Here is a 23,889-nt window from a genome sequence, read left to right as displayed (position 1 = left end):
ACGCCCCTGCCGCGTAGAGTCTGACTCTGGCCCCCGAATCTGTATATTTAAAAAAAAAAACCCTCTAATGCAGTTGGAAAACTGCATTTGAACTTAGTAGGGACTTGTGATGTCAGTAGCTGTTCCAACTGGTAACAATACTAAAAATCTTCACTTGGAAAAACGTGCGGGTCCCATGATCTCATCCCTTCCGTTCCTTTTAATTGGCCCAGACCGGGAAGCCTGGAGACCCTATCATGGGTCCAGAACAGACCCCTGCCCCCAACACTTAGAGACTAGATTCTTGGTGGTGTGCCAAAGCTGACATACATACAGCTAGGAAGCCAAATACATTAATTACACTTAAAAAGACTCTGGGTAAAGAACTCAGACAGGTGTCTGACCCCACCCTCTGTGACCCTGAGCAAGCATCTTTGCTGTGCTGAGCCAGTTGCCTCTTCCAGAAAGTGGTGTTTTATGAGCTCTCTGCCTATGGGGCTGCAGAGAGAACAACCGAGAAAATGCTCATAAAGCCTAGTTAGCTGCTGGTCACTGAACAAATATTTGAGCACCTACTGTGTGCCTGGGCACTGTTCTGAGCATGGGGAGGTGACCCAACTAGGCAAATATTTCTGCTCTCCCGCAGCACTTCCTGTCCTAGCTGGCTGTCAGGCAGCCCCACACACTACCTATCTTCCTCCTCAAACAATTTTGTCTGAACCCTAGACTCTCCCAGGAGGCCCATAGCTCTTCAAGCTCCTCCCCCTATTCCATTCATAAAATTGAACTGGCATTTTTTTTTTTAAAACTTTATTTAAAAAACCTTCGGTGCAATATTAAAAAGCAATACAGCCAGCTGGAGCGACAACCAACAGAAAGAAAGGAGAGGGTTAGGGAAGACCCAGAGACCCCACCCCAGCTGTTCCCAGGGGCAGACTGGGATGGGGCATGGGCGGTGGGGGAGAGAGGAAAGGCCACCCACCAAAATGAATAGGCAGAACAGAACATTTATATAGGAAACATCTGGCTGAACTGAAGAGGATCTAGGGGAGATAGGAAGCCCCCGTTTTTATTTTTTTTGTTGTTTTTTTCAAAAATGTCCTAGACTTGGGGGGAGGGCTAGCCTCCTGGGGTGACATGAGCAGGCCCTGTCCCACCCCACACTCCTCTATCATGGAGTATAGGATGTGCTGGGGGCCAGATGTGTGTATGCTGGGGAAACACAGGGAAGAGATGAGTAAGGAGGAATGCCCCCTCACTGGAATCTGTTAGGAGGGCTGAGAATGTCCCCATCCAGCTCCTGGACTCTGGGGGTCTTGGGTGAGATGGGGGCTGGAATGGGCTGGGGCTGGGGGGAGGCTGGGTGCTCAGCCTAGAAAGCCATCAGGGTCGTCATCCTCAAAGTGGCCTTGCTGCAGCACCTTGATGTGGTGCTCGTAGATTTTCAGGGCTGGGCCCAGGCGGATGGACAGGCCAGTCAGCACATCTGTGCGCTGCATGAGCAGCAAAGACTTGCCATCGATTTCCTGGGTGGGACAGAGAGAGCGAGCAGGGTGAGAGCAGGGTGAGAGCTGACCCCCACTGAGGCCCTGGAATAGAGGGGCACACCGAGGGCTGGGAACTCGCCTGCTCTTGGAAAGCTGTTGCCTGCTCCGGGAAGCCGGCCTCGGTGAAGTACTCAACCACGTCCATCACCGTCCACTCCACGGGGTCAGCCGGCTTCTCTTTGCGCCCAGAACTGTGTCAGAACAGAGGGAACCAATGAGAAGAGATACTCCCCCAGTTCTGTTACACCCATGAAGGCAACACCCCCGTGTCTCAAATACCCCAACTTACGGACAGCCAAAGGGGGTTCCATCGGCCCCTGGTAGGGCTGGTTTTCCTGGGGGCAAAGGCACAGGGGACGGGGAGTCTGGCCCAGTGGCAGCAGAGGCTGGGAAAGAAAACACATATGCCTGTGGCTTTGTCTTGGGGCTCAGTTCCTCCCCACCAGGCAATACCCCCCAACTCAGAGAGATCCTTACCTGATCCCCCTTCCTTATTCATGGCTGCCATGGAGAACACTTGGCGGGTACCACTGCCTGGTGCCGGCCCCCGGCTTTCATCCTGGCCCTGGTGGGGTCCACAGGGTGTCCACTCCTTGACCCTCTCCTTGGCACTCTGAGGGCCTCGCTCGCCATTAAGCTGGTGGTGCTGGGCACCTGCTGGACGGTCACCCTCAGGCACCTCTGAGCCCTCAGACACATCATCCTCATCATCCTCCTCTTCATCGTCTTCTTCCTCCTCTTCCTTCTCAAGCACTCGCTCTTCTCCACCTCTCTGGTGCCGGGGAGAGAGGCAGGAAAGGTTAGTAGCTGTTCTGGCCCTGGGCCCAGTCCCTGGGATCCAGGACCGGGTGGTGTGCTCAACACCCACCTTTAATATCAACACGGACTAACTTTTACGCATTCAGTCCGTGCCAGGCTCTGTGTTAATAAAGCCCTCAGTAGCCAAATCTCACTAAACTCGCTCAACAACCTCAAGGGGTCGCTACTGCTATTAACTCGCGTTTTACAAGCGGAGGAAACTGAGGCTCGGCAAGATTAAGTCACTTGCCAAGGTCACCATGCGCCGAACCCGCAGTTAAGACGCGAAAAGCCAGGGCCGCCCGCCGCCCGATTCCTCCCGGGACTCGCGCCCCGCCACCAACTTCGCCCGCACCTGCCTACCGCGCGGCACCCCCCGCTTCCCCGGCGCGCTCACCTTGCTCCGCGACGCGCGGGCGCTGGCGGCCGGCGGCGCCCGTCCGGGCCTGTCCCCGCGGGGCAGCGCAAGCGCTCCGAGGCGGGTGCGCTCCAGGCGGCCCCGCGCTGCCGCCTCTTCCTCCAGCAGCCCCTGCACGCGGCCGCGGGTCAGGCGGCCGCCGGCGCCGCCGCTGCCCCCGAGGTAGCGCACGACTTCCCGCAGGCTCACGGGCCGCGCCGGGCCGCCGGCCCGCGCCGCGCCCCCCTCCGGCGGCTGCTGTGGCTGCGGCTGCGGCGGCTGCTGCTGCTGTGGCGGCGCCGGCGGCTGTGGCGGCGGCGGCAGCGGCGGCTCCCGGGCGGCGACGGCGGGCGGGGGGGCGCGGCGCGGGCCGGCCGGGGGCGCCACTGCCGGAGGAGCGGCGGGCGCGGGCGGCGGCGCGGCCAGGGGCGCGGCCCGCTGCGCGCGGGGGCCCGGCTGCGCGGGGCCGGGCGAGGGGGGCGCTGTGGCGGCGGCAGCGGCGGCCGCGCGGGGCGCCCGGGCCGGGGCGGTGGCGGCGACGGGCGCGGGCGGTGGCGGCGGGGCGGGCGTGGGCGGCGGCGCGGCGGCGGCGGCGGCGGGGCCCCCGCGGGGGGCGCGCGGCGGGGCCGGCGGGGTGGCTCCGCGCCGGGGCGGCTGGACGCGCGCCGCGTTGCGGTACGAGATGCTCCCCTTGTAGCTGACCCGGAGCACGGCGCGCTGCTGGATCAGTTTCTCGAGCTCGGCGCGCGTGCGCTCCGGCTCCGGGCCGTGCCGCCGCCGCACCATCCGGCAGATGCGCTCCAGGTCCGGCCGCGCCTTGCGCGAGCGCAGCGAGTCGATGGTGTCCAGGATCCACTCCTGGTAGTGCGGGGAAGCGGCGGACGACGAGGCAGCGGCCGCCGTGGTGGCGGCCGCCGCCGTCTCCGGCGGGGGTAGGGCCGGGGGCCCCGCCATGCCTCCCGCCCGGCCCGGCTGCACCGTGCGCGCTGCCTCCCTCCCAGCGCGGCGCCCCCCTCCCCGGCTCCCCTCCCTCCGCCGCTGCCCGCCTCCTCCGCCTCCCCCCCCGGGGGGCGCAGCGCCTCGGCGGAGCGGCGGCGGCGCTGCTGTTTCTTTGCAAAAAAAAAAAAAAAAAAAAAAAGCGAGAGAGAGGGAGCGCGAGAGAGAAAAAACAGTGAGAGAGAAAGAAAAGAGAGAAAAAAATATGCACACACTCACTCACTCGCACGCACGCACACACAGACCCGCTTCTGCTGGGCGCGCGCGGGGCCGGGGATGCGAGGAGGGAGGAGGGGAGCGCGGCGCGGCCGGCCCCTCCCCGCCGCCGCCGCCGCCGCACGCGCGCCCTGCGCCCGGGACACTCCGGCCCCCCTTCCTTCCCTCCCTCCCTCCTCCCCGCCGCCCGCCTTCCTCCCTCCCACCCCCACGCGCCCGCTTTTAAGGTGGAGCCCGGGCCCCCCGCCCGCCCCCTTTACCCTGCGCTCTCGCTCACTCTGGCTCGCTCCGGCCCCCCCTTACAACTCCCGCGCGCTTTTTAAGGAGGCGCCGTGGAGTTGGCGCCGGGGCGGGGGCGGGGGAAAGCGGCGGGCGGGGGAGGGGGAGGGGAGCGCCGGGGGGAGGGGAGAGGGGGCGGGCGGGGCGGGCGGGCGGCGCTCGGCCGCCCTCCAGCCATTGGGCGCGGGACCCAGACGTCCCCGGCGCCCAGCCCCCCTCTCCACGCCTCCCCGGCGCGCTCCGCTCTCGGGACCGCACTTACCGGGAACTCGCCGCCCGCGGGCCGGGCCGCTGCGCTCGCCGGGCGCCGCGGGGACCCTCGGACTGTCGCCGCCCCCGCGCCCCAACGGCGCGCTTGGCCCGGCGCTCCGCGCCGAGGATGCGGGGAGGGGGGCGCGCACGGTCTCCCCCACCCTTTACCCCCCCACGAGGGCCGCCCCCGCCGCCGCTCGGCCTCCCGGCGCGCCGGCCCCAGCGTCTCCTTAGAGCGCCCTCTCGGCTGAGGGCTGGACGCCGAGGGGGCGCGCCGCAGATTGGGGACCCCGAATCCAGGGTCAAAGGGCAGTTTGGCGCCCCCTTCTCCTGCGGGGCGGGGTAGTGGCTGAATTCTGGCCAAACCCAGTTTTACAAGGACTCTAGGCCAGATCCTGATCAGCCTGGACGTTGGTGTCCGAAATTCTCTTTCCAAACCCCTGGGGTTATGTGGGCGGGTGACCGAAGTCGGGAACACCAACGACACTTTTTTTTAAACAAAACTTTATTGGTAATAGTTTTCAAATATGTTTACAACAGCACACTGTTCAAGAGGAAGTCGCGTCCTTCGCAGCACACAGGTTGAATCGCCCCGTGCCCACCCGGGGCCCCACCCCAGGCCTGAGAGCTCCTCCTGGATGGGGAGAAGTTATGAGAGGGACAAATATGGGGATGAATGGGGTGGTTCCCCACTTTTAAGAGAGAAAAAAGCACAAATTCGGGGGGGGGGGGAGAAAGGATGATGGACAGCTGACAGCTAAGCAGAGGAGGAGCGCCCAGGATGGGAGGAGGGGGGCGGAGGCTGCTGGGTGAATAAAACAGGCAGCCCCTCCCCAGCAACCCTGGCCTTGAACCCGGGGCCAAGAGCGGGAGGGCTTTGCCTTCTTTTGCGGGGGGGGGGGGGGGGGGGGGATGCCTTCCTAACTGAGCAGAGAGAAGGCTGGGCATTAAAATCTAGCTGAGAATAAAATTAGAGTTTGGGGGGAGTGCTGGTGGGAGGAAAGACCCTGGGCTTGGGGCTCCCCTTCTATCTTTTCGGGGGACAACTCCTTTTTGGCAGGGAGGGGGCAGCTGCTTTCTATGTCTTGGCCGAAGCCCAAGGGTGAAGAAAGGTCTGTTGGGGCAGAAGGGGACAGGGCCTTCCTAAAGGGGCTGAGACCCTTCCAGGCTTGCCAGGGGAACCCCCAGAATAGGGGGGAGGTGGACAGAGGAGCAGAGGAGATTAGCAGCTTGGGGCGGAGGTCTGAACCCCAGCTCCTTCCTTTACAAATTCAGTCTGCTTCCCAGCCTTGTTAAAATGGATTTGGGAAGGGGGAAGTATGGGAAGGGTAGGGGAAGAAGGTGGGGAGGCACTGGTGGAACTTAAATAAGATTATACTTTTTTTTTTTTTTTTTAAATTATAGCAAGCAGCCCACCCAACAGGTTATTAAAATCTCTCCTTTCCAGGCATGACTGCTCTGAAGAGAAGGCTGGTCTTTCCTTCATTTGCCCTTAGTGGGTGATGCCTGTGGTTTGGGGAGGTGGGGATGGAGTTAAGTTTGGGCCCCTCTTTCCACACCCTGTCCCTGAATACACCAGCAAGACTTGGTCTGGCTGGAACATAGAAACTCATTTAACTGGGTCGGGGGCTTCTGGGGAGGAGGAAGGCAAAAGCGGTGGGCCGGGGGGGGGGGGGGCAGGAGGGTGAGGGATTGAGGGAGAGCAGCTGGTGTTTCCATTCCTCCGAATATCTGGCTTCCTGCTCCCCCTACCCTGGAGGGTGGGGTGGGGGTGAAATTAGATGCAAGGAACTCTGGGGCCTTCAATCCAACCCTCCCACCCCCCCCACCAAAAAAAAAAAAAAAAAAGAGAGAGAGAGAGAGAAAGAAAGAAAACCCATGGGGGCACAGGCACACCCCTAAAACTCAGTAAACTCCTTGCCACACTTCTCATTGATGGAGACTCGGATCTCTTCCTCCTCATAGTCATCAAAATTACTCGTGTCCCCAGGGCCTTTAAACTTTGGTATGAAGGGAGCTTCCACCTGGAGAGGGGTCAAGAACCACTCAGACCTCAGTAGTCAACATAATTATCCTTACAACAATAAATGTAAATGGACTAACATTCATGAGATAATTTACTATGACCCAGGTCTCAGCTTAACATTAGGATGTCAACTCACCTTAACAACCTAAGAATCTCATTATAGCTAGCTCACCAGAGGGGTGTCTCATGCTCAAGGTCACAGAGTGGCCAAATGATCCCACTTCTAGACCCCCACTGCTCTAAGACCCCTCAGCTGGACCGACTCAGAGCCTGTGGCCTCTTTCCAGATGTCACTTCCCTTTCCATCTCTCCACCGGTTGCCCTCCCTGGCTCATGGCCTCCTCTCAAAACCCTCTGCACCTGCTGGGAAGAGGGGTGGCATGGGGAAGGAGGTGGCCCACCTTCCTCTGGTAGATGGCGATCCAGTCAGTTGTGGCAAACCACTTGTGGTTCTTGATATCGTTAACCCCATTCTTGAGGTTCCCAAAGCGTTTGGTGAGGTCAACCTGCAGCAGGTTCCGAAGCAGATCCTTCAGGTCAGAGCTGAAGTGGGATGGGAACCGCACCTGGAGAGGGGGTTAACACAGACAGGGTGGGGGACTTGTCTGGAGTCCAGAAATCCCAGAATGCCACCTTTGCCACCTAACAGTCCTACTGGGTGGAGAACCTTCAAATTGAATGTGCTTTAGGATCCCATTAAAAAAGCTTGTTGGTGGGTGCCTGGGTGGCTCAGTCTGTTAAGCATCTGCCTTCAGCTCATATCATGACCCCAAGTTCCTGGGACTGAGCTCCAGGTTGGGCTCCTTGCTCACAGTGGGGAATCTGCTTCTCCCTTTCCTTCTGCCTGCTGCTCCCCCTGCTTGTGCTCTCAATCTCTATGTCAAATAAATAAAATCTTGGGGCACCTGGGTGGCTCAGTGGGTTAAAGCCTCTGCTTTCGGCTCAGGTCATAATCCCAGGGGCCTGGGATCCAGCCCCAAATCGGGCTCTCTGCTCAGTGGGGAGCCTGCTTCCCCTTCTCTCTCTGCCTGCCTCTCTGCCTACTTGTGATCCCTGCCTGTCAAATAAGTAAATAAAATATTTTAAAAAACCACAAATAAATAAAATCTTAGGAAAAAAAAAAAAAAGCTTGTTGGGGCCATGGGAGTTTGATTCAGGAGGTCTGAGAACCTGTGCCTAATCTGTTTCTCGGCCATGCTCATGCTGCTGGACAGGGGGCCACTCTGGGAACTGCTGCTCTAAGGTAAACGCTCCGATGGTTCCCATTTCAGAGAAGAGGAGAGAGGCTCGGATGGGTTGAACAGCTTGTTTAGGGTCACACAGAGGACTGGGACAAGGGGGCTTTCACCTTGGGTCTGTTGGACTCCAGAACTTGCATTCTTAGCTACTGCTTCCTAAGGCAGCTCTGCTGGGGTCAGGGGACTTCTGAAATATTCATGATTATGAGAGAAATGACTGTTTTTGTTTCCTCCTCTCTCCCCATAGCTAAGACTCTTTCACTCTTTAAGGCTCACTTCAACTCTTCCAGAAACTTCCCCAAAGCCTTGTTCGCAAGTAGTTACTGGATTTACAGCCGCAAGAACTAAATTCTAGCACTGCTCTACATCTTACATGCTGTATGACCTTGGCCATGGCCCTTAACATCTCTGGGCCTGTGGCTGCCTCCAGTTGCACAAGGGAGAGAATACCGCGCAGGGTGCGTGGGAACTGTAAAATGCTACAAAGACAGGAGTTATGCTCATCTTCTCTTTCCTCCTCAGAATTGCCTATGGTTTTTTTTTTCTTTCCCCCGACTCTGGGCCATTTTCCCTGCAATTTCTTTTCTGCCTGGTGGCACACACCTCATCTTTCCCTTTTTAGTGACCCCACATTGCAGCTGGTTTCTTTCTCAGGCAAGCGTCTGGCTCCCCAGTTCTTGTACGGTAAGATGAAGCTCAGAGGGGCACAGGTGCTTGCCCGAGGTTTCAAAGTCAATGGGTGGCTGAGCTGGGACTTGGAGCCAGGTTGACGCCCCCAGGGTGAGCTGGGAGCTGCTTCCACTAATCCCCGGGCCAGGTGGAAGGATGGCTGAGTCCTCCCAGCAAGGTGGGGAGCTGAGGGCAGAGGTCGGGTTCCCACCCTGTCCCAAGACCTTGGGGCCTGTGATGATGCTCTCCACACCTGAGCTTCATCACTCCTTCCAAGTGCTGGGGTACAGCAAAGGGGGGTGTGTCGTGCGGCAGTGAGCACATCTGTGCTCTGTGACAGCTCTGCTGCCCCGACCTGGACTCCGAGAGTCAGCAAGTCTGCATCTGGGAGAGGAGACGTGGGCTGCATCCCCTAAGTGACCCTGAAAGGCACCAAGTGGCACCCAGGAACTGAACATGGTTGCTTTTCTGCTGTGAAACTTGTGAAAACTCATGCTCAGTGGGATGACTGGAGGCAAGCAGAGCTTCTGGTCAGGCAGGGGAAGGTGTTCGGGTGGGGCTTGGGGTTCTGGAAGCTCTGGAAATATCAGCAGCATGGGTCCAGGATTAGGCAGGGAGGTTGTGTGAGGTGCTGGCCTGTTCGTGTGGCTGGTGCACCCAGCTTCACTGCTTGGCCTAACTTAATGAACTTCTAGATTGTTCTGACACTATATGCAGGGCTCCATGGTGAGCAGAACTGGTGGGGAATGGTCTGTCTGGGGGCTTAGCCCCCGTATCCAGGCCTCACCTTCCCAGAGACAATCTTCTCATAGATCTGGATGGGCTGGTCAGCGAAGAAGGGCGGGTAGCCCGCGGCCATCTCGTAGATGAGAACCCCTAGGGCCCACCAGTCCACAGCCTTGTTGTAGCCCTAGAGTGAGAGGGGTGTACGGTGTGAGGAGGGCAAGGAGGGGGTGCAGGCAGAGCAGGCCTCAAGGCAGGGGGATGGACAGGGAGGTGCCTACTTTGCTCAAGATGATCTCCGGGGCCAGGTACTCAGGGGTCCCGCATAAGGTCCAGGTGCGGCCTTTTACACGCTTGGCGAAACCGAAGTCTGTCACCTGCGGGCACAAGAATGGGCTGTTGGCCAGGAAGTGGGGAGGGATGGGGAAGATCCAGCCCAAGGCCACCTGGGTCCGCCCCTTGCCCGTTCTGGTGGGCACCTGGATGTAGCCCTGCTGGTCAATGAGGAGGTTCTCCGGCTTCAGGTCCCGGTAGATGAGGTCAAGTGAGTGCAGGTACTCGAAGGTCAGGACGATCTGGGCCGCGTAGAAGCGGGCATGCGGTTCACTTGTGGGGACAATTGGGGAGAGGACAGGTGAGCGTGGGTGGTTATGCCCAGCATGACCCGCCCAATCCCAAATGATCTAGAGCCGCCCCAAATACATAAGCAGAGCAGACTTCTTCGAGCAGGGCCCCACATGGGAAAGAGCTGCGTGTCCAGCAACAGAGGAACACAACCAGAGTGCGGTAGCTTCACACACTGGGATCGCACCCACCGCCACCACCAGGACAAATGATGAATACAGTTAACAACGTGGCTAGATGTCAAGATGATTATGTGAGCAAGAGAAGAAAGGAACAGAAGAATGTGAACGGTGTGATTTCCATTTATATCCGGTCCAAACCCAGACCAAACACATTTATGGTGTTTGAAACCAGAAAGGACAACTGCTTTCTTCAGGCAATTTGCCAAGAAAGGGCTTCGAGGGAATTTTCTGGGGTGAAGGAAATGTTTTCTATGGTATTTTGAGTGGTGGTTTTACAAGTGTACGTGACTGTCAAAACACCAAACACCTGTGCGTTCTGTTGTATGTAAAGCGCTTATCTATATAACTAAGGAAAAAGATAGCATGAATTTTATAACTGCCAACTTAAACAGGGAGCCCTAAGTCACTGTGTTGCTTCTGTTTTGTGGGGGCTGAGAAACCACAGATTCCTCAGCTCAGGGGCAACAAGAACCCAGACAGACCTGGAGAGTCGACTTCGCGCCCCCAGATGGCTTGGTCATGTGACAACACCTGTGGGCCCACCTGGCCCCACCTGGCCAGCTCACCTGAACCTTCCGATCCGCCGCAGGTGCGAGAACATCTCCCCGCCAGGCACATACTCCATGACCATGTATAAATTCGAGTTGTCCTACGGGAAACAGTGGCTGATCAGGGCCCTGTCCAAAAGCCTGGTGCCCTTACATGGTGGGTATTCCAAAATAATGGGACAACAACAATCTTGGCTCCCATATGAAGCCCGTTTGGAGTTCCAGGCGCTGTTCTCCCTGAGCCTCCCCTCTCATTTCCTTCTGCCCCATGAAGAAGAAGGGGCAGCACGTATCCTGCTTATAGGGGGTAAAAGTGAGGGCGGGCAGGTGGGGTGTAAGGGGCCCAGCCACCGTGCCTGGGCTGGGGAGAGGACTCCATGGTGCCTCACGTCTGAGACTGTCTTGCCCAAAGCTTGAGGTCACAGTTTTGTCACCTGTAAAACGGGCCCAGGACGGGCTACAGAATTTGTGGGGCCCCAGAATAAAAATGTGAAGCCCCTTGTTAAAAAAATGATGACAATTTTTAAGAAGGTAGCAGCAGAGGTTTAAACCACACATGGGGGTCTGTCTGGGTCTCGGGCCTTGAATAGCTTTTCCCAGATCCTGTTGTCACAGCTTAGGACAACACCCAAAATAGCTCACGGAGGGCACTCACTTTGTGCTTGGAATGGTCACGTGGACCCCATTAGGTGGGGAGTGTTGTGATCCCCACTTTATAGACAAGGAAACTGAGACTCAGGGCTGGGAGGTCCCGCGCCAGCGTTACACAGCCTGGAGGTGCACAGAATTGGGGTTTGAATCCAGGCTATGTGGTGAGTTTGGGCTGCAGGTGGGCATCAGGTGCTTGCTGTCGAACGGGGAGCTGGTTTGGAGGGACGTCAGCCAGGTTCGCAGGCTAGAAGCTGGTGGGCCCAGGAGCTGGATGTGGGTCTACCAGAGTCTCAGGCTGACTCCTGCCCCCTAGCAGCCCTCCTCTGGGGCTCTCCTTCTTTCCCATTAGTGGACCTGCCTTGCCCTCGGCCCCCATCCTAGCTCTGGGAGCCCCAAGGCTGTACTACTTAGCAGGGGCCCTGGCCCCCGGCCCCTGGCCCCCGGGACCCCACCTTGAAGGAGAACTCGAGTTTGACGAGGAACGGAAAGTTGACCGCCTGCAGGATACGCTTCTCATTCAGGGTGTGCTCGATCTGTTTCAGCTTTACCACCTGCGGGGGTGGGAAGGGAGGGCAGAGAGTGTCTGAGAAGGTCCTCTTCCTCTCCCATGCCCAGAAGTAGGGGTGCCTGGGCTGGGTCCTTTGAGTGCCCACAGCCTGTAGAGCCTGGGGCTGGATGCACAGTGAGGACCCACTGAGAAGGCAGAGGCTGCCTGTCCCTGCATGGTAGGCAGTTCAGGGCAAGAACACGAGTCACCAAGCCTCATGGCCCAGAGGGGTCAGAGCCATGGTGTGGGAAGCTCGGGGCCTGTGGATAACCAAATAAGAGGCCTGGTAAGGTCAGGGGGATGGGGGAGTCAGTGAAGGCTTCCTGGAGGAAGGGGCAGCTAAGCTGAAACCGAAAAGACAAGCGAGAGTGATACCTAAGAGATGTTTAGAAACACTTTGCCTGCATCCAGAGCACCCTCCCCACAGCCACTCAAACCCCAGGCTGATTCTGCCTCAGCTGTCCCCAGCAGGCACCTCACACATAGTGACAAGAGTCCTGAGGGGCATGCGCTCTGAGCATGGGATTTTGGCAGATGCAGAGAAGGGAAGTGACTTGCCCAAGGTCAACCACTGCTAATCCGGGTCAGGCCTGCATGTTACCTGCAGGCAGGCTGGCCTCTCGGTCAGCTCTGATCTGCTGTGCCACAGGGCTCCTCCTGCTTTGCTCACAGCTGTAAGCTACAGGTCCACACCTGCACTGTCTTGTGAGTCTGTACTACCATGTATGGATGCTGAGCACCTGAGATGTGGCTAGGTGCCTGGTGAGCTGAGTTTAAAATTTTAAGTTTCTAAAATGAAAAAAAAATTTTTTTTCTTATTTGTCGGAGAGAGAGAGAGAGAGAACGCACGCGCGTGCGCACAAGCAGGCAGAGTGGCAGGCAGAGGCAGAGAGAGAAGCAGGCTCCCCACTGAGCAAGGAGCCTGATTCGGGACTTGATCCCAGGACCCTGAGATCATGACCCGAGCTGAAGGCAGTGGCCTAACTGACTGAGCCACCCAGGCATCCCTGAAATTTTTTTTTCTAAAGATTTTATTTATTTATTTGACAGAGAGAGACATAGCGAGAGAGGGAACATAAGCAGAGGGAGAGGTAGGCAGAGGGAGAAGCAGGCTTCCTGCCGAGCAGGGGCTCAATCCCAGGACCGCGGGATCATGACCTGAGCCAAAGGCAGATGCTTAATGACAGAGCCAGCCAGGCGCCCCTAAAATGAAAATTTAAAAAGGGACACTTGAGGCCAGTTACTGGGTGACTTTTAAGCCTGACTGGAATAACGCGGGCTATGTGAATTTGCTTTTCCAACCTCTTTGCTTTTTCTTGTTTTCTAGTGAAAACTGAACATCTGACCAGAGATGTAATTGTAAAATACATGCTGGATTCTGAAAACTTAATACAGATAAAAAACAATGAGATGTCTCATTAATGGTATTTTTGCACTGGTTACATACATTGAAATTTTAATATTGTAAATATACTGGCTTAACTAGAGCACATTTTTGAAATTAATTCTGTTTCTTCTCACTTTTTTTTATTTTTTTTATTTTTTTGGTTAGATTTTCTTTATTTGCCAGAGAGAGTGAGAGTACACACAAGCAGGCAGAGAGGCAGGCAGAGGCAGTGAGAGAAGCAGGCTCCCTGTCGAGCAAGGAGCCCGATGCGGGACTCGATCCCAGGACCCTGGGATCATGACCTGAGCCGAAGGCAGTGGCTCAACCAACTGAGCCACCCAGGCGTCCCATTCTTCTCACTTTTTAAAGGGGGGGGGGATTCTACAAAATTTAAAACCATATACAGGGCACCTAGGTGGCTCAGTGGGTTAAAGCCTCTGCCTTCGGCTCAGGTCATGATCCCATGGTCCTGGGATTGAGCCCCGCATCGGGCTCTCTGCTGCTCAGCAGGGAGCCTGCTTCCTCCTCTCTCTCTCTGCCTACTTGTGATCTCTGTCAAATAAACAAATAAAATCTTAAAAAAAAAAAAAAAAGACTGGAAAAAAAAAACCCAAACCATATACAGCTCGTATTACATTTCTATTAAACAGTGCTACCCAACAGTAGCGCCTGGCATAGAGTAGGGTCTCAAAAATATTTACAGAAATAAGGTCTACGGGGTACCTGGGTGGCTCAGTCAGTTGAGCGTCTGCCTTCGGCTCAGGTCATGATCCCAGGGTCTTGGGACGGAGTCCTGCATCAGGCTCCCTGCTCGGTGGGGAGTCTGTTTCTCCCCCTCCCTCTGACCCTCCTCCCCACTTGTACCCCCTCTCCCTGTCTCGAATAAATAAACAGAATCTTAAAAAAAAAAAAAAGTCTGTGTGGGGCACCTGGGTAGCTCAGTTGGTTAAGCCATGATGACTCCGGTCATGATTCCAGAGTCCTGCGACCGAGCCCTGCACTGAGCCCCACCTTGGGTTCTCTGCTCAGCGGGGAGTCTGCTTCTCCCTCTCCCTCTGCTCCTTCCACTCCCTCACCCCTGCTTGTGCTCTCTCTTGCTATCTCGCTAATACATAAATTAAAAAAAAAGAAAGAAAGAAAGAAAGAAGAGAAGGAAGTAAGGTCTGTGTAAATACGATACTTTCCCCAGGAAGACTTCTGGTTTCCTTGGTACAGGGCAGGTGTCTGAACCCATGTTCACTGCCTGGACTCCCATGAATGGCTGGTCTGGAGGGGAAGCTTCATGAAGGCAGCATGGCCGCTTCTGGCCCTTGGGTCTGGCACATTAGGAAGGCTCAGGAAACGGTGAATGACAGACAGGAAGACTGCTCAGGCAGTGGGAACAGTCTGAAGGAAGCCTGGTGGGTGGACAGTGGCCCCCGGGATGGGCCGAGCTTACCTTCTGTTTGTCAAGGATCTTCATGGCAAAGTGGTTCCCGGTCTCCTTGTGCTTCACCAGCATCACCCGCCCAAAGGAGCCTGTGCCGAGGGTCTTGATTCGTTCAAACTGATCCAAATGGGCTGTATTCTGTGGGCGGAGGGGTTGCGAGGGTCAGGGACCCTCTCCAAGCGGGGGCAAGGCCAAGGTCCAGGGCCCCCTCTGCTGGTGGAGTGACGGGGGTGAGGACAGGGGGTGGAAAAACAAGATGGCGAAGGACACATTCCTTAAGGCGGGTGGCAGGGGCCAGATCCGGCCCTGGCCCGGGGCCCAGGAACTGCTGGCAGCTGCATGGGGGGCAGGGGCCACCAGGTGGAAGGGGGTGGTGGGGTGGGGGTGCGTGGCAGTGGGTGATTGGGTGCCTCCGCCCAGGAGCCCCCATTGACATCTAGGGGGCAAATGGGGTCAGGTCTGGAGCCCTCCACAGGGCCCAAAAAATCCTCACCATGTGAGAGGGACATAGCTGGAGGGTAGGGGGCGGTCAGCTCTCCCCTCTAAGGCTCTGCATCCCAGGTGCTTACCTGAGCAGGATTTTCCCATTTTTTAAGAAAATCTTCTTTGGCTTTGGCTAAGAACTCTTTCACTGAAAGGAAAAGAGAGAGCACTGGTTAGAGACCCCATCTGGTCGGGGTGGGCCGAGGCCATTCCTGGGGAGATGCTCGTTTGTGCAAAGTGGGGTGTAGCTGTCTCAACCCAGAGACTGGCCTTATCCCAGCAGCTTCAGGTGCCCTGGCTGAGCTGGAGGGCAGCTTTGGGGGACCCTGATCTGGGCTGGGGCCTGCACCCACTTTACTCAGAGAAGTGGGATACAGACTCAACTCCGTCCCAAATGGGGTGCAAGGTGACTCAGGGGTTACTCTTAGGGGTACAGAGAGTGACGCCCAGGCCAGCCCACCCCCACTCGCTCCAGTTCTGACCGACATTCCACGGCCCGGGCCGACGCCAGCCAAGATATTTATAGCCTGGGGATTTGGCTGCTCCTCCAGCCCCTTCTCTGGGGAGGCCGGGCCCTGGGTGGAGGCCTCTGGGGCTCGGGTAGCAAGCGCCCTTGGGGGGCTCAGCTGTTGCCTTGGCCCCCAGCTGGCCCCATTCCTCCCTTTGCCAGTCCAGGGGAACTTCCTGTGAGCTGGTTCAAGGGGAGCCTTGCCCGATGCCCATACCCTATGGGCCCTTCAGCACCCCAAGGTGAACATCACCATCTAGCTAACAGTAAAGACCTCCTGGTGTACTTTGGGCCTGCTCACTTGGTTCGCCTACCAACTTTCCTTTTATTCATCCTTCCCATTTAAAGCCCTAGGAAACTGAGGCTGGAAAACAGGCCTTCTTGTCAAAGCTGAGAAGGAGCACAGTAAAGCAGTTAAGGGCTGGAACACTGGGACAAGATCAAGTTCAAATCCCAGTCTGGTCTCTGATGAGCTCTGCAACCGTAGGCAACTGACCTGGCCTCAGTTTTCCTCATCTGGAAAGTGGGGATAATACTAGTAACGACCTGGTAGGGTGGTTGTGAGGAATGAATGAATTAATCTTGGCAAAAAGGGTTGGACAGTGGCCGGTATGGGGTTAATGCCATATAAATGGCAATTACTGATTTTGCTCTTAAGTACTTGAAAAAATTGAGGTATGAAATATGGGGGGGGGGGTTGCACTGGCCTCTCAAACTTTAAATGTACAGCCTGGTGGATTCTCACATTACAGACCCGTCCTTGTAACCACCCCCTGGGGCCAGGCACGCTCTTCAGGGACCCTTCCTGTGTGCCAGTCCCGTGCTGAATGCTCTCTGTGCTTGATTCCTACCCTGATGGGTCAGACCTGCTGTTCCTCTCCTTGTACAGATGGGAAGACTGACCAGGCCCGAGGTGGCCTGCTGGACCTCACTGCCCACAAAACTCAGTGTTTCGCTGCTGCCGGATGGCAGTGCACCAGGGCGGCCCATAGACCGAGCTGTCTTCTACCTCCTGATGTTCCTGTGACACCTGCTGCCCTGAGGGGTTCTGTAGGCTTGCACTCAGGCCTTGTCTGTCACCTGCCTGGACTACCCAGACATCGCGCCAGGAATCCCACACAGCCTCAGGGTTGGCTGCCACTCCCACCGTACCCAAGACTCCCCTCAGCGTTTAGAGGGATGAGGCTTCTATGGGGTTGCAGGAGTGGCAGATGGAGGAGAGACTGTTGGTCAGGAAAACCCTCAAATGGGTGACTGGGCAGACAGGGGGCAGTCAAGGAAGAGCCACGAGTCCTAGGCTGGTGCCTGGCTGGGCCGTCCGCTGCTCGAGACCTCTCTGAGCCTGGGGGCTGCACCAAGTTCAATGCTTTCACCTGCACAATCTCTTCTGACGCAGAACACCTTCCTTGGAAACCTCCAAACATACATACTGAATTCTGAATGAAGGTGGTGGGGGAGAGGGTACCCTTCACCTTTGGGTACCTTTGCCAGCCCAAGAAGGCGAAGAAAGGGGTGTGGGAAGAATCCAGGAAAATGCCTGGTCCTGCTTCCCTGTTTGCTCTTAGCCGTTCCTGAGAATGACCATATTCTGCTTTTTCCTGACTCAGTGGGCCTGCCTCTGGCTGTCTGCTGGTTCCTCACTAAGAGGCTCCGTGGGAGCCTTGGTCCTAGTACAGCTCTCCTCTAGACTCTCAACTAAAGGGCCCAGACTGTGTCCCCTCTGGTGCCACTGGCTTGCCAGATTTGGGCACAGTGGGGAAGGGAGGGGATGGTGCCAGGAGTGTGCAGATAAAGAGGGATAATAATTGGGGAACCCCAGCCAGGAGCCCCCATACTCACCTCTGCTTCCTACCTCTTCCAGCAGAGGGTGCAATGGGGGGGTGGAGAGGGATAGGGTGATCTGAGACCCATCAAGCCCTGGCCAGGGAGGCTCAGGGTGCTGGCTGCGGCTTAGGTACCCAGAAGGTGCGGTGCAGGTAGCCCAGGAAACGGATAGTCAGGTGGGCCCAAAGGAGCAGCTGCAGCCACAGCTGGAAGGTGGTCTCCGAGTCACTGCCCTGGCCACTGCCTGACCCCACATCCATCCCAGGCTGCCCTGAGCTCTCCCTGGAACCTTCCCTTTGCGGGGAAACCAGGAATACGCAAAGCCTCTGAGCTGGCTTCCTCTGGAGGGCCTCAGGGGACCAGGGAGGAGGAGCTGGTTGCCAGGGAAGCATTTAAAGGTGCCTGCTCCCAGCTGGCCAGGGTTCGCAAAGGCCCTCCTTGGCAGCAGGCAGTGGGAAGATTCTCCTGAGGGTGTCCCTTCTGGCTGGCCTGGCTGCCCCAGGGGTGGAGTGCTAAAGCTAACTTCCTGTTCCAGGGACTTCACTGCTCCCAAGACGCCAGGTCCTGCCTTCCTCGGTGGGTGCTGAACTACCCAATGGATGGCACCGGATGTGCCCAGGGCAGTGCTCACTGGGCAGAGGGGAAGGAGTTAAGGTTCAGGCCCAGGCCGCAGCAAGGGGCTCCCTGGGGGGTCAAAGAAGCCCCAGAGCCCAGTTAATTAGCTGAAAGAGCGATGGAAGAGAAAGGCGTGATGGGGGGGGGGGGCAGGGCAGACACAAGAGCCACCCTATCTCCTCCCCTAAGTCCTCTTTGAATCTGGAGCCCCCGAATCCTGTTGCCCCAAGAGAAAAATGGGTACATCTGGATTTATCTTGCTCCTGTGTGGGGGCAGAGAGGGGACTGACATCGTGGGATGTCCTTGGCCTGTCAAACCTTGCCCTGTGCTTGGCTCTGCTTTCAGCCACGAAAGTCCAACCGGAAACGAAAGACTAAACCTAGGAGTGGGGGAGGGGGAGGCAGCCTTGACCATCTTCCTCCTTCTTTCCACATCCCAAATAAAGTGGAGGGTCAGAGGAAGCTTCTCTGAAAGTGCCCAGCACCCGTGGCCCCTCCTGACAACAGGAAGTGGCAGAGAAGGGAAACCCAGCCAGCTGCTGGCTTATGAAACCCGTACCCCTGCCATGTCTCCTACCGGGGATGGAGGGGTGGTTCCCAGCCTCCACTCTGGTCTGGATTCTATTTGGGCTAACAGAAGGAACCTCAGACACCCGTCCAAAAGCCAGGGCCACAGCAGGAGGCAGGAGCCCAGCCTCAGACACTGCAGACAACAATCCCAGCAACACTCAGCCCTCTGAAACCTGTTTGGGACATGATGAATGGGACCCCTCTTCTGGACCGGATCACCCCCCAGCCGGATGGACCCCCATTCTGCACTGAACCATCATCCATTATGACCTGGACTCCACCACTGAGCTTAATCAACCCCCAGTCTGAGCTTAACACACACTGGGCAGGACCACCCCACTGCCTTCGTCTGAGCTGGATCCCCTGTGCTCACTTTGGCAGCACATATTCTAAAATTGAGCTGGGCCCCCACTCTGGGTGGACGTCCCGCCCCCCCAGCTGAACAGGGCCGCCCATACGTCTGCTTTTCCCCAGGCCCCCAGGTTCAGGGTCGTTAGTCAGGGAGGGGTTTCCAGGGCCAGCCAAGGATCTACAGACTCTTCCTCTCTACCTATTCCTGAAACCCCACTGTAGTCCTTCCCTGGCTTGAGGGGCATAGAGTGCCTGGGAAGTTGCTATAGTAACAGGGCTCACCCTCACCATCGTTGGGGTTGGAAGCCATCACCCAGTCTTCCTCTCAGGGCACCAGGACTACGGTGGCTGGGAAGGCTCATGAGACCTGCTGTACCAGCTTGGCTGCCCCATCCCCAATACTCTGTCTGTAAGGGGAGGTAGGGAGTTGTGGGGTGGTGGGAGGAAGGGAAACCCAACTTAGGGACCAATGGTTGCAGAGGAGGGATAGACAGGATCCTCAAGGTTCTGGAGGCCTTACTGGGCTAAGGGAAAAGCTTCCTCGGCAGGACCCTCTCGGGCACCCATACAACTGCCAGTGCACAGAAGGCGCTTGCTGCTCTGAGATAGGCTTCTGTGGGATGTCAGAGGGTCGCCATTCTTCCCATCCAGGGACCTCTTGGGGGCATTTCTCACAGAGCCTGGATCTACTTGTCCTTGGGACCTGGAGGGGGATCTGGGGGTTCCCTCTTGCCGGCCCCACCCCTTCTGTGGGCCAGCTCCCAGGGGTGCCTTTGGCCAGTGCCAGCCAAGGCCTGAGCTCCACTTGGCCGCCTGTCCCTGGGCCTCTTGGGAGGCCTTCTCTTAGTTCTTCAGCTTCCTCAGAGCCCAGGGCTTTGTCTTTTGAATATGCTCCTTAGCATCTTCCCCGGACCCCCGCCAATGGTTTTGGCATCTTTGGGTTACGATGTCTCCCACCGCACCCCAGGGCTTGTTCTAGATCCCTGCTCTCCTGGAAGGAAACTGACACCGTCTCCTGCCATGGAGACAGGAGCCTGGGGGGCTGCGGGATGTCTGAGTGGTGCCTCCTACGGCTTGGGCATTTTCCTGACCCAGGTCAGGCTAGCAACTGGCAGATGAAATTCAGGTGCCCCCTACAGGCTGGCCTGGCTACTGCCCCCACCCCCACCCCCACTGCACCCTGGTGACAAGAGGGCATATTTTGTCTAATTTCATCCTTTTGGACTCAGAGCTTCAAAGCAAAAAGGGGCTTCCTTTCTCATCCTTTTTTCCTTTTCTAAGAGCCCCTGTAAGCCTCTGGAAGGACGTACAGCTTGGGGGCATTTCCTGAAGTGTGACATGGGTCCCCCTGGCAGGGCACAAAATGATTTTAGGAAGTTTCACTTTTCCAGTTTACATTGTATTTTAATGTGTACCAGAGAGAATATGACCAGCAGAACAATCTCCTGATTTCATTTATATTATTGCTTAGGACAGATCAAACTTTACATCTGAACCAAAGTGGGTCAAAACTTTATTATTTTAAATTAAGAAAATATAAGTGCATAGAATAAAAATCAAGGAGGCAGCTTGAAAATGTCTGGGTCTGGAAATTCTGGGGTCTAGGAAAGTTAGCTGATAAGCGGATCTGGATGCAAATCCTGCCTCTTTGACATCATCCGTGTCAAACTCAAGACAGCGTGTTTGGAAAATTCGGAGAAAATTGTTATGAGAATCGTTCCAGCAGATCTATCTATGGAGACCATTTAGCCTGGCACATCCTAGATGCCTAGTAAACAGTAGCTCTGTTTCATCATGATAGTCCACTTCTGGGTGTCTGGCCTGCACTCCTAGCGAATTAGCGGTTCCTTCCAGAGCCTCTCTGATCCTCCGGAATCCTTTTCCCTGTGCGGCTTTCTGCCCCACTATGCATGTGTTTGATATGCCTTGAAAGTTTTCCAGGGCAATGTCATCTCCCCAACTTTCAAGTGAGCTACCGCAGTATATAGCGATTTGCCTCCACCTTCCACCTTCCAGCCAGCCTCACCTGCTGGGGGCTCCAGCCCCTCCCCCTCTGCCTAGTCCCCTCTATGCTCATGCCCAGACCTTTTTTGGTCACTACCCACCTGCTCCTCTGTCATCAAGTGCTCAGCTACAGGCACTTGCCTCCCTGTCCCCCGCCCATCGGTGACATGTCAGGCCTTTCCATGGCTGCTTGGTGATTCTGAGTTCTGCCATTTGAATCCGTGTGGAAATAAAGTTCCCTGGGTTTTGTGCCTGCATCCTTCTGGGATGGGGCATTCAAAGGACTCAGATACTGGGGTCTGAGATCAGAAATTGGGAAGGGTGTATTTGGACATGGCCTCCCTTTCAGCTCTGACTATTTCTGGGTAACTGGAAGGGGATCCTAGCTCAGGTCCAGCTATAGGTCTGGAGTGATGACAATTTGAGAGCTGGGAGAACTGAGGAAGGCGCTGAGGCCATTTCTGAAGACATTTCCAGATACAGAGTCTCTCTGGCTGGAAAAGGCCAACACCAACATAATTTGGGGGCTGAGGGGGAAACAGGCCTCTCTCTGGCTGAGCCCTGGGAATGATCAGAATCTATTTGTCCCTTGGCAAAGCAAGTCATTAGATGTCAGTCGCTACTCTCTCCAACTGTCATGCATCAAGTCCCCTCTCTCACCATCCCAGCTCAAGTTGAATGAGCCCTGCTCAACCCAGACACTTCATACCCCACTTTTCATCCTGGGCCAGGAGAGGGTGAAGAAGCCCTGGGGACTGCGTGAATGACGGAGCCTCAGTTGTGAAACGACCATTTATTTGGGGGCACTTCAAGAAGCCTAGAGCTCACTGCATATCAGGAGATGGGAAGGAGCTCTGTTGCCGCCCCCCTCACCCCCTCCCCAAACCCAGGAAAGAAGATGCAACGAATCCCAGCAAGACGGGCTCAAACTTGGCTTTGGAAGCACTGAAGCAGTTCTCTAGGTTCATAAACAGTCTGCTACCTCAGTCAGGGACAGACGCTTGCTTGGAGGAGGGAACACAGGCAGAGAATCAGAGTGACTGAGTGACAGGATGAGAGAGGGGCAGAGGGACCCAGAAAGATCCTGTCCCCCATGCCAAGTGACACAGAAGGGAAAAACAATGCTGGAGGTGGCTCTGGGAAATGCTTAAGGGGGGCAGCGTGGGTTTGGAGGGGGGCTGTGATAAGGTGAAAAGGGGAAGGGCAGGAGAAAGATGGCGGGGGCTGGAGGGGGGAGGGGTGTGGTCACTAAGTGGCCAAGGTCCCTGCGGGGTGGAGGCAGATCCCATAGCACTCCCAAGCTGGCAGAAACCTGGGTCGGGGTCTGGCAGTGGGTTCCATCAGTGGGAGAGGTGAGTGAGGAAGTGGAGGGATTAGAATCTGGGAAGAGGGGCCAGGAAAGGAGGGGGTGGGGGTGGTGACAAGGCCCCATGTGGGGCCCCAGCGGTCATACGTGCCTTGGTTGGCAGTGACAGCTGGGTGGGGGGGGCACAGTCTTTGCAGTGGGGGGTGGCCTTTGGCAAAGGAGCCCCTACGGGGGTCTTCTGCGGGCCCTGGGACCCAACCTTGGACAGGCAGGGGTAAGGGGCGCTGGGAGGGGATGAGCAGAGAGAAATAGAGGGGGGCGCGTAGGGGGAGGGGCCAGGCGGTGATGGACAGGCCGGGGGCTGGCAGCGCGGGGCCGGGATCGGGGTCATGGCCCGGGCACTCACCGCTCTCCTGCTCGCTGCCCTTCTTGGCGGCTGCGGCGTTGCCCATCGCGGCGACGGCGGCCGGGGCCGGTCCCGGAGCTGCGGCGCGGCGGGTGCTGGCGGCGGCCGGCGGCCCAGGAGCGCGCTGGGCGGCGGCGGCGGCCCCTCGGGTTGGCTGCGCTGGCTGCGGCGCCGCGACCCCCGCCCAGCCCCTGCTTCCCGCGTCTCTCCGCGCCCGCCCGCCCGGGAACCTCAGCCCAAGTCCGCTGCTGCTGTCCGTGACGCCCCCGCAGCCCGCCGCTCATTGGCCTAGGCCGTCCTGAGTGACGGCGCCACGCCGCCGCCCATTGGTCCTCCGCAATCCTCCCGAGCTGCGATAGGCCCTCGGCTCCGTGACGCGCGCCGCGGACGCCCGGCCACTCGCGAGCTCGCGAGGCCTCAGCTGGGCGGGCCGGCGCACCTGACTGGCCAAGATTCACGACAGGGCCCGTGGCCCGCCCAGCGAGGCCGCCAATTGGTGGAGGCGCGCTGTCCGGCAAACCCCCCGCAGAACATTCAGTGTCAATCCCGGGGTGAGAGGGCGGGGCGGAGATGCAGCCTACTGCTCGGGCCGGCCGGGCGGGGCGGCAGAAGCTGGCGGGTGGCCGCGCCGCGCTCGGAGGCCCAGGAGGCGGTCCAGGCGGGCGCCCGCCTGGCCCCGTACGCGCCGCAGTCCCCCGCCTCCGCTCAGTGCGGCAGCGGCCGCCGGCCAGCCAAGGTTGGCGCCAGGGCCTCCCCACCACCCTCCCGGCGCAGCCGCCGTCCACCTGCCAGTGGGGGAGGGGCTCGGCGGGCGCCTCGGGTCAGAGGTCGCCAGGCCGCCGGCAGTCGTCATTCATAAGGCCTGACGCAGGACAGTAGAGTCCAGGCCGAGGAGCCTTCTAGGTCTCCTCCAGTCATAGCCAGAGTTTCAGGAGGATGCTGCGCCCAGGGAATAAGGGGTGGTTGGCAGGGGGCTCTGTGCCATCCTTTTGCTGGGCATCTACCCTGGGTTTGTGCGCGTCAGTAGTAGGAGCTGGCACTTGTTAAATACATTGCACCACACTCCTATCACGGAGGTACTATTATCATCACTCCCATTTTACAGATGAGGAATCTGGGGTACAGCCGGGCAGAGGATGCCTTTTGGGCAACACGAAGGGAAGCTGCCCTCCCTGAGCAATAAGATGACTCTTTTTTCTGGGTGCCCTTTTATTTTCATTTTTAAAGAATTTAAGTAATCTCTACATCTAATGTTCTGCTCCAACTTACAACCCGGCGATCAAGAGTCCCATGCTCCATGCAGAGCCATCCAGGTGCCCCTTGGTGCCCTTTGA

The 23,889-nt window shown here is 57.3% G+C and overlaps 3 protein-coding genes across 3 annotated transcripts; all 3 read right to left on the bottom strand.

Annotated features, from left to right (window-relative positions):
• Window positions 1–783: 783 nt before the first annotated feature.
• SAMD1 (sterile alpha motif domain containing 1) lies at window positions 784–3,824 on the bottom strand. The gene is made up of 5 exons (XM_080818142.1): window positions 2,722–3,824; window positions 2,004–2,298; window positions 1,816–1,912; window positions 1,606–1,717; window positions 784–1,505 (listed from the first exon to the last, which is right to left on the bottom strand). Exons 1-5 carry the CDS (start codon window positions 3,673–3,675, stop codon window positions 1,347–1,349), a joined length of 1,617 nt encoding a protein of 538 aa, XP_080674268.1. The 5' UTR covers window positions 3,676–3,824; the 3' UTR covers window positions 784–1,346.
• A 1,135-nt stretch (window positions 3,825–4,959) lies between these two features.
• PRKACA (protein kinase cAMP-activated catalytic subunit alpha) lies at window positions 4,960–22,795 on the bottom strand. The gene is made up of 10 exons (XM_080820231.1): window positions 22,556–22,795; window positions 15,058–15,119; window positions 14,498–14,626; window positions 11,578–11,676; window positions 10,493–10,575; window positions 9,600–9,726; window positions 9,402–9,497; window positions 9,185–9,307; window positions 6,892–7,056; window positions 4,960–6,488 (listed from the first exon to the last, which is right to left on the bottom strand). Exons 1-10 carry the CDS (start codon window positions 22,599–22,601, stop codon window positions 6,363–6,365), a joined length of 1,056 nt encoding a protein of 351 aa, XP_080676357.1. The 5' UTR covers window positions 22,602–22,795; the 3' UTR covers window positions 4,960–6,362.
• On the bottom strand, window positions 17,411–17,563 carry SMIM46 (small integral membrane protein 46; the record flags this gene model as incomplete). Its single annotated transcript, XM_080820242.1, has 1 exon — window positions 17,411–17,563. The coding sequence occupies one exon, from the start codon at window positions 17,561–17,563 to the stop codon at window positions 17,411–17,413; it is 153 nt and encodes a 50-aa protein (XP_080676368.1).
• Window positions 22,796–23,889: the final 1,094 nt, after the last annotated feature.

The sequence above is a fragment of the Martes martes genome, assembly GCF_963455335.1.
Source record: "Martes martes genome assembly, chromosome: 1".
Taxonomy (NCBI): Eukaryota; Metazoa; Chordata; class Mammalia; order Carnivora; family Mustelidae; genus Martes; species Martes martes.
This window is presented reverse-complemented; position numbering and strand designations above follow the sequence as displayed.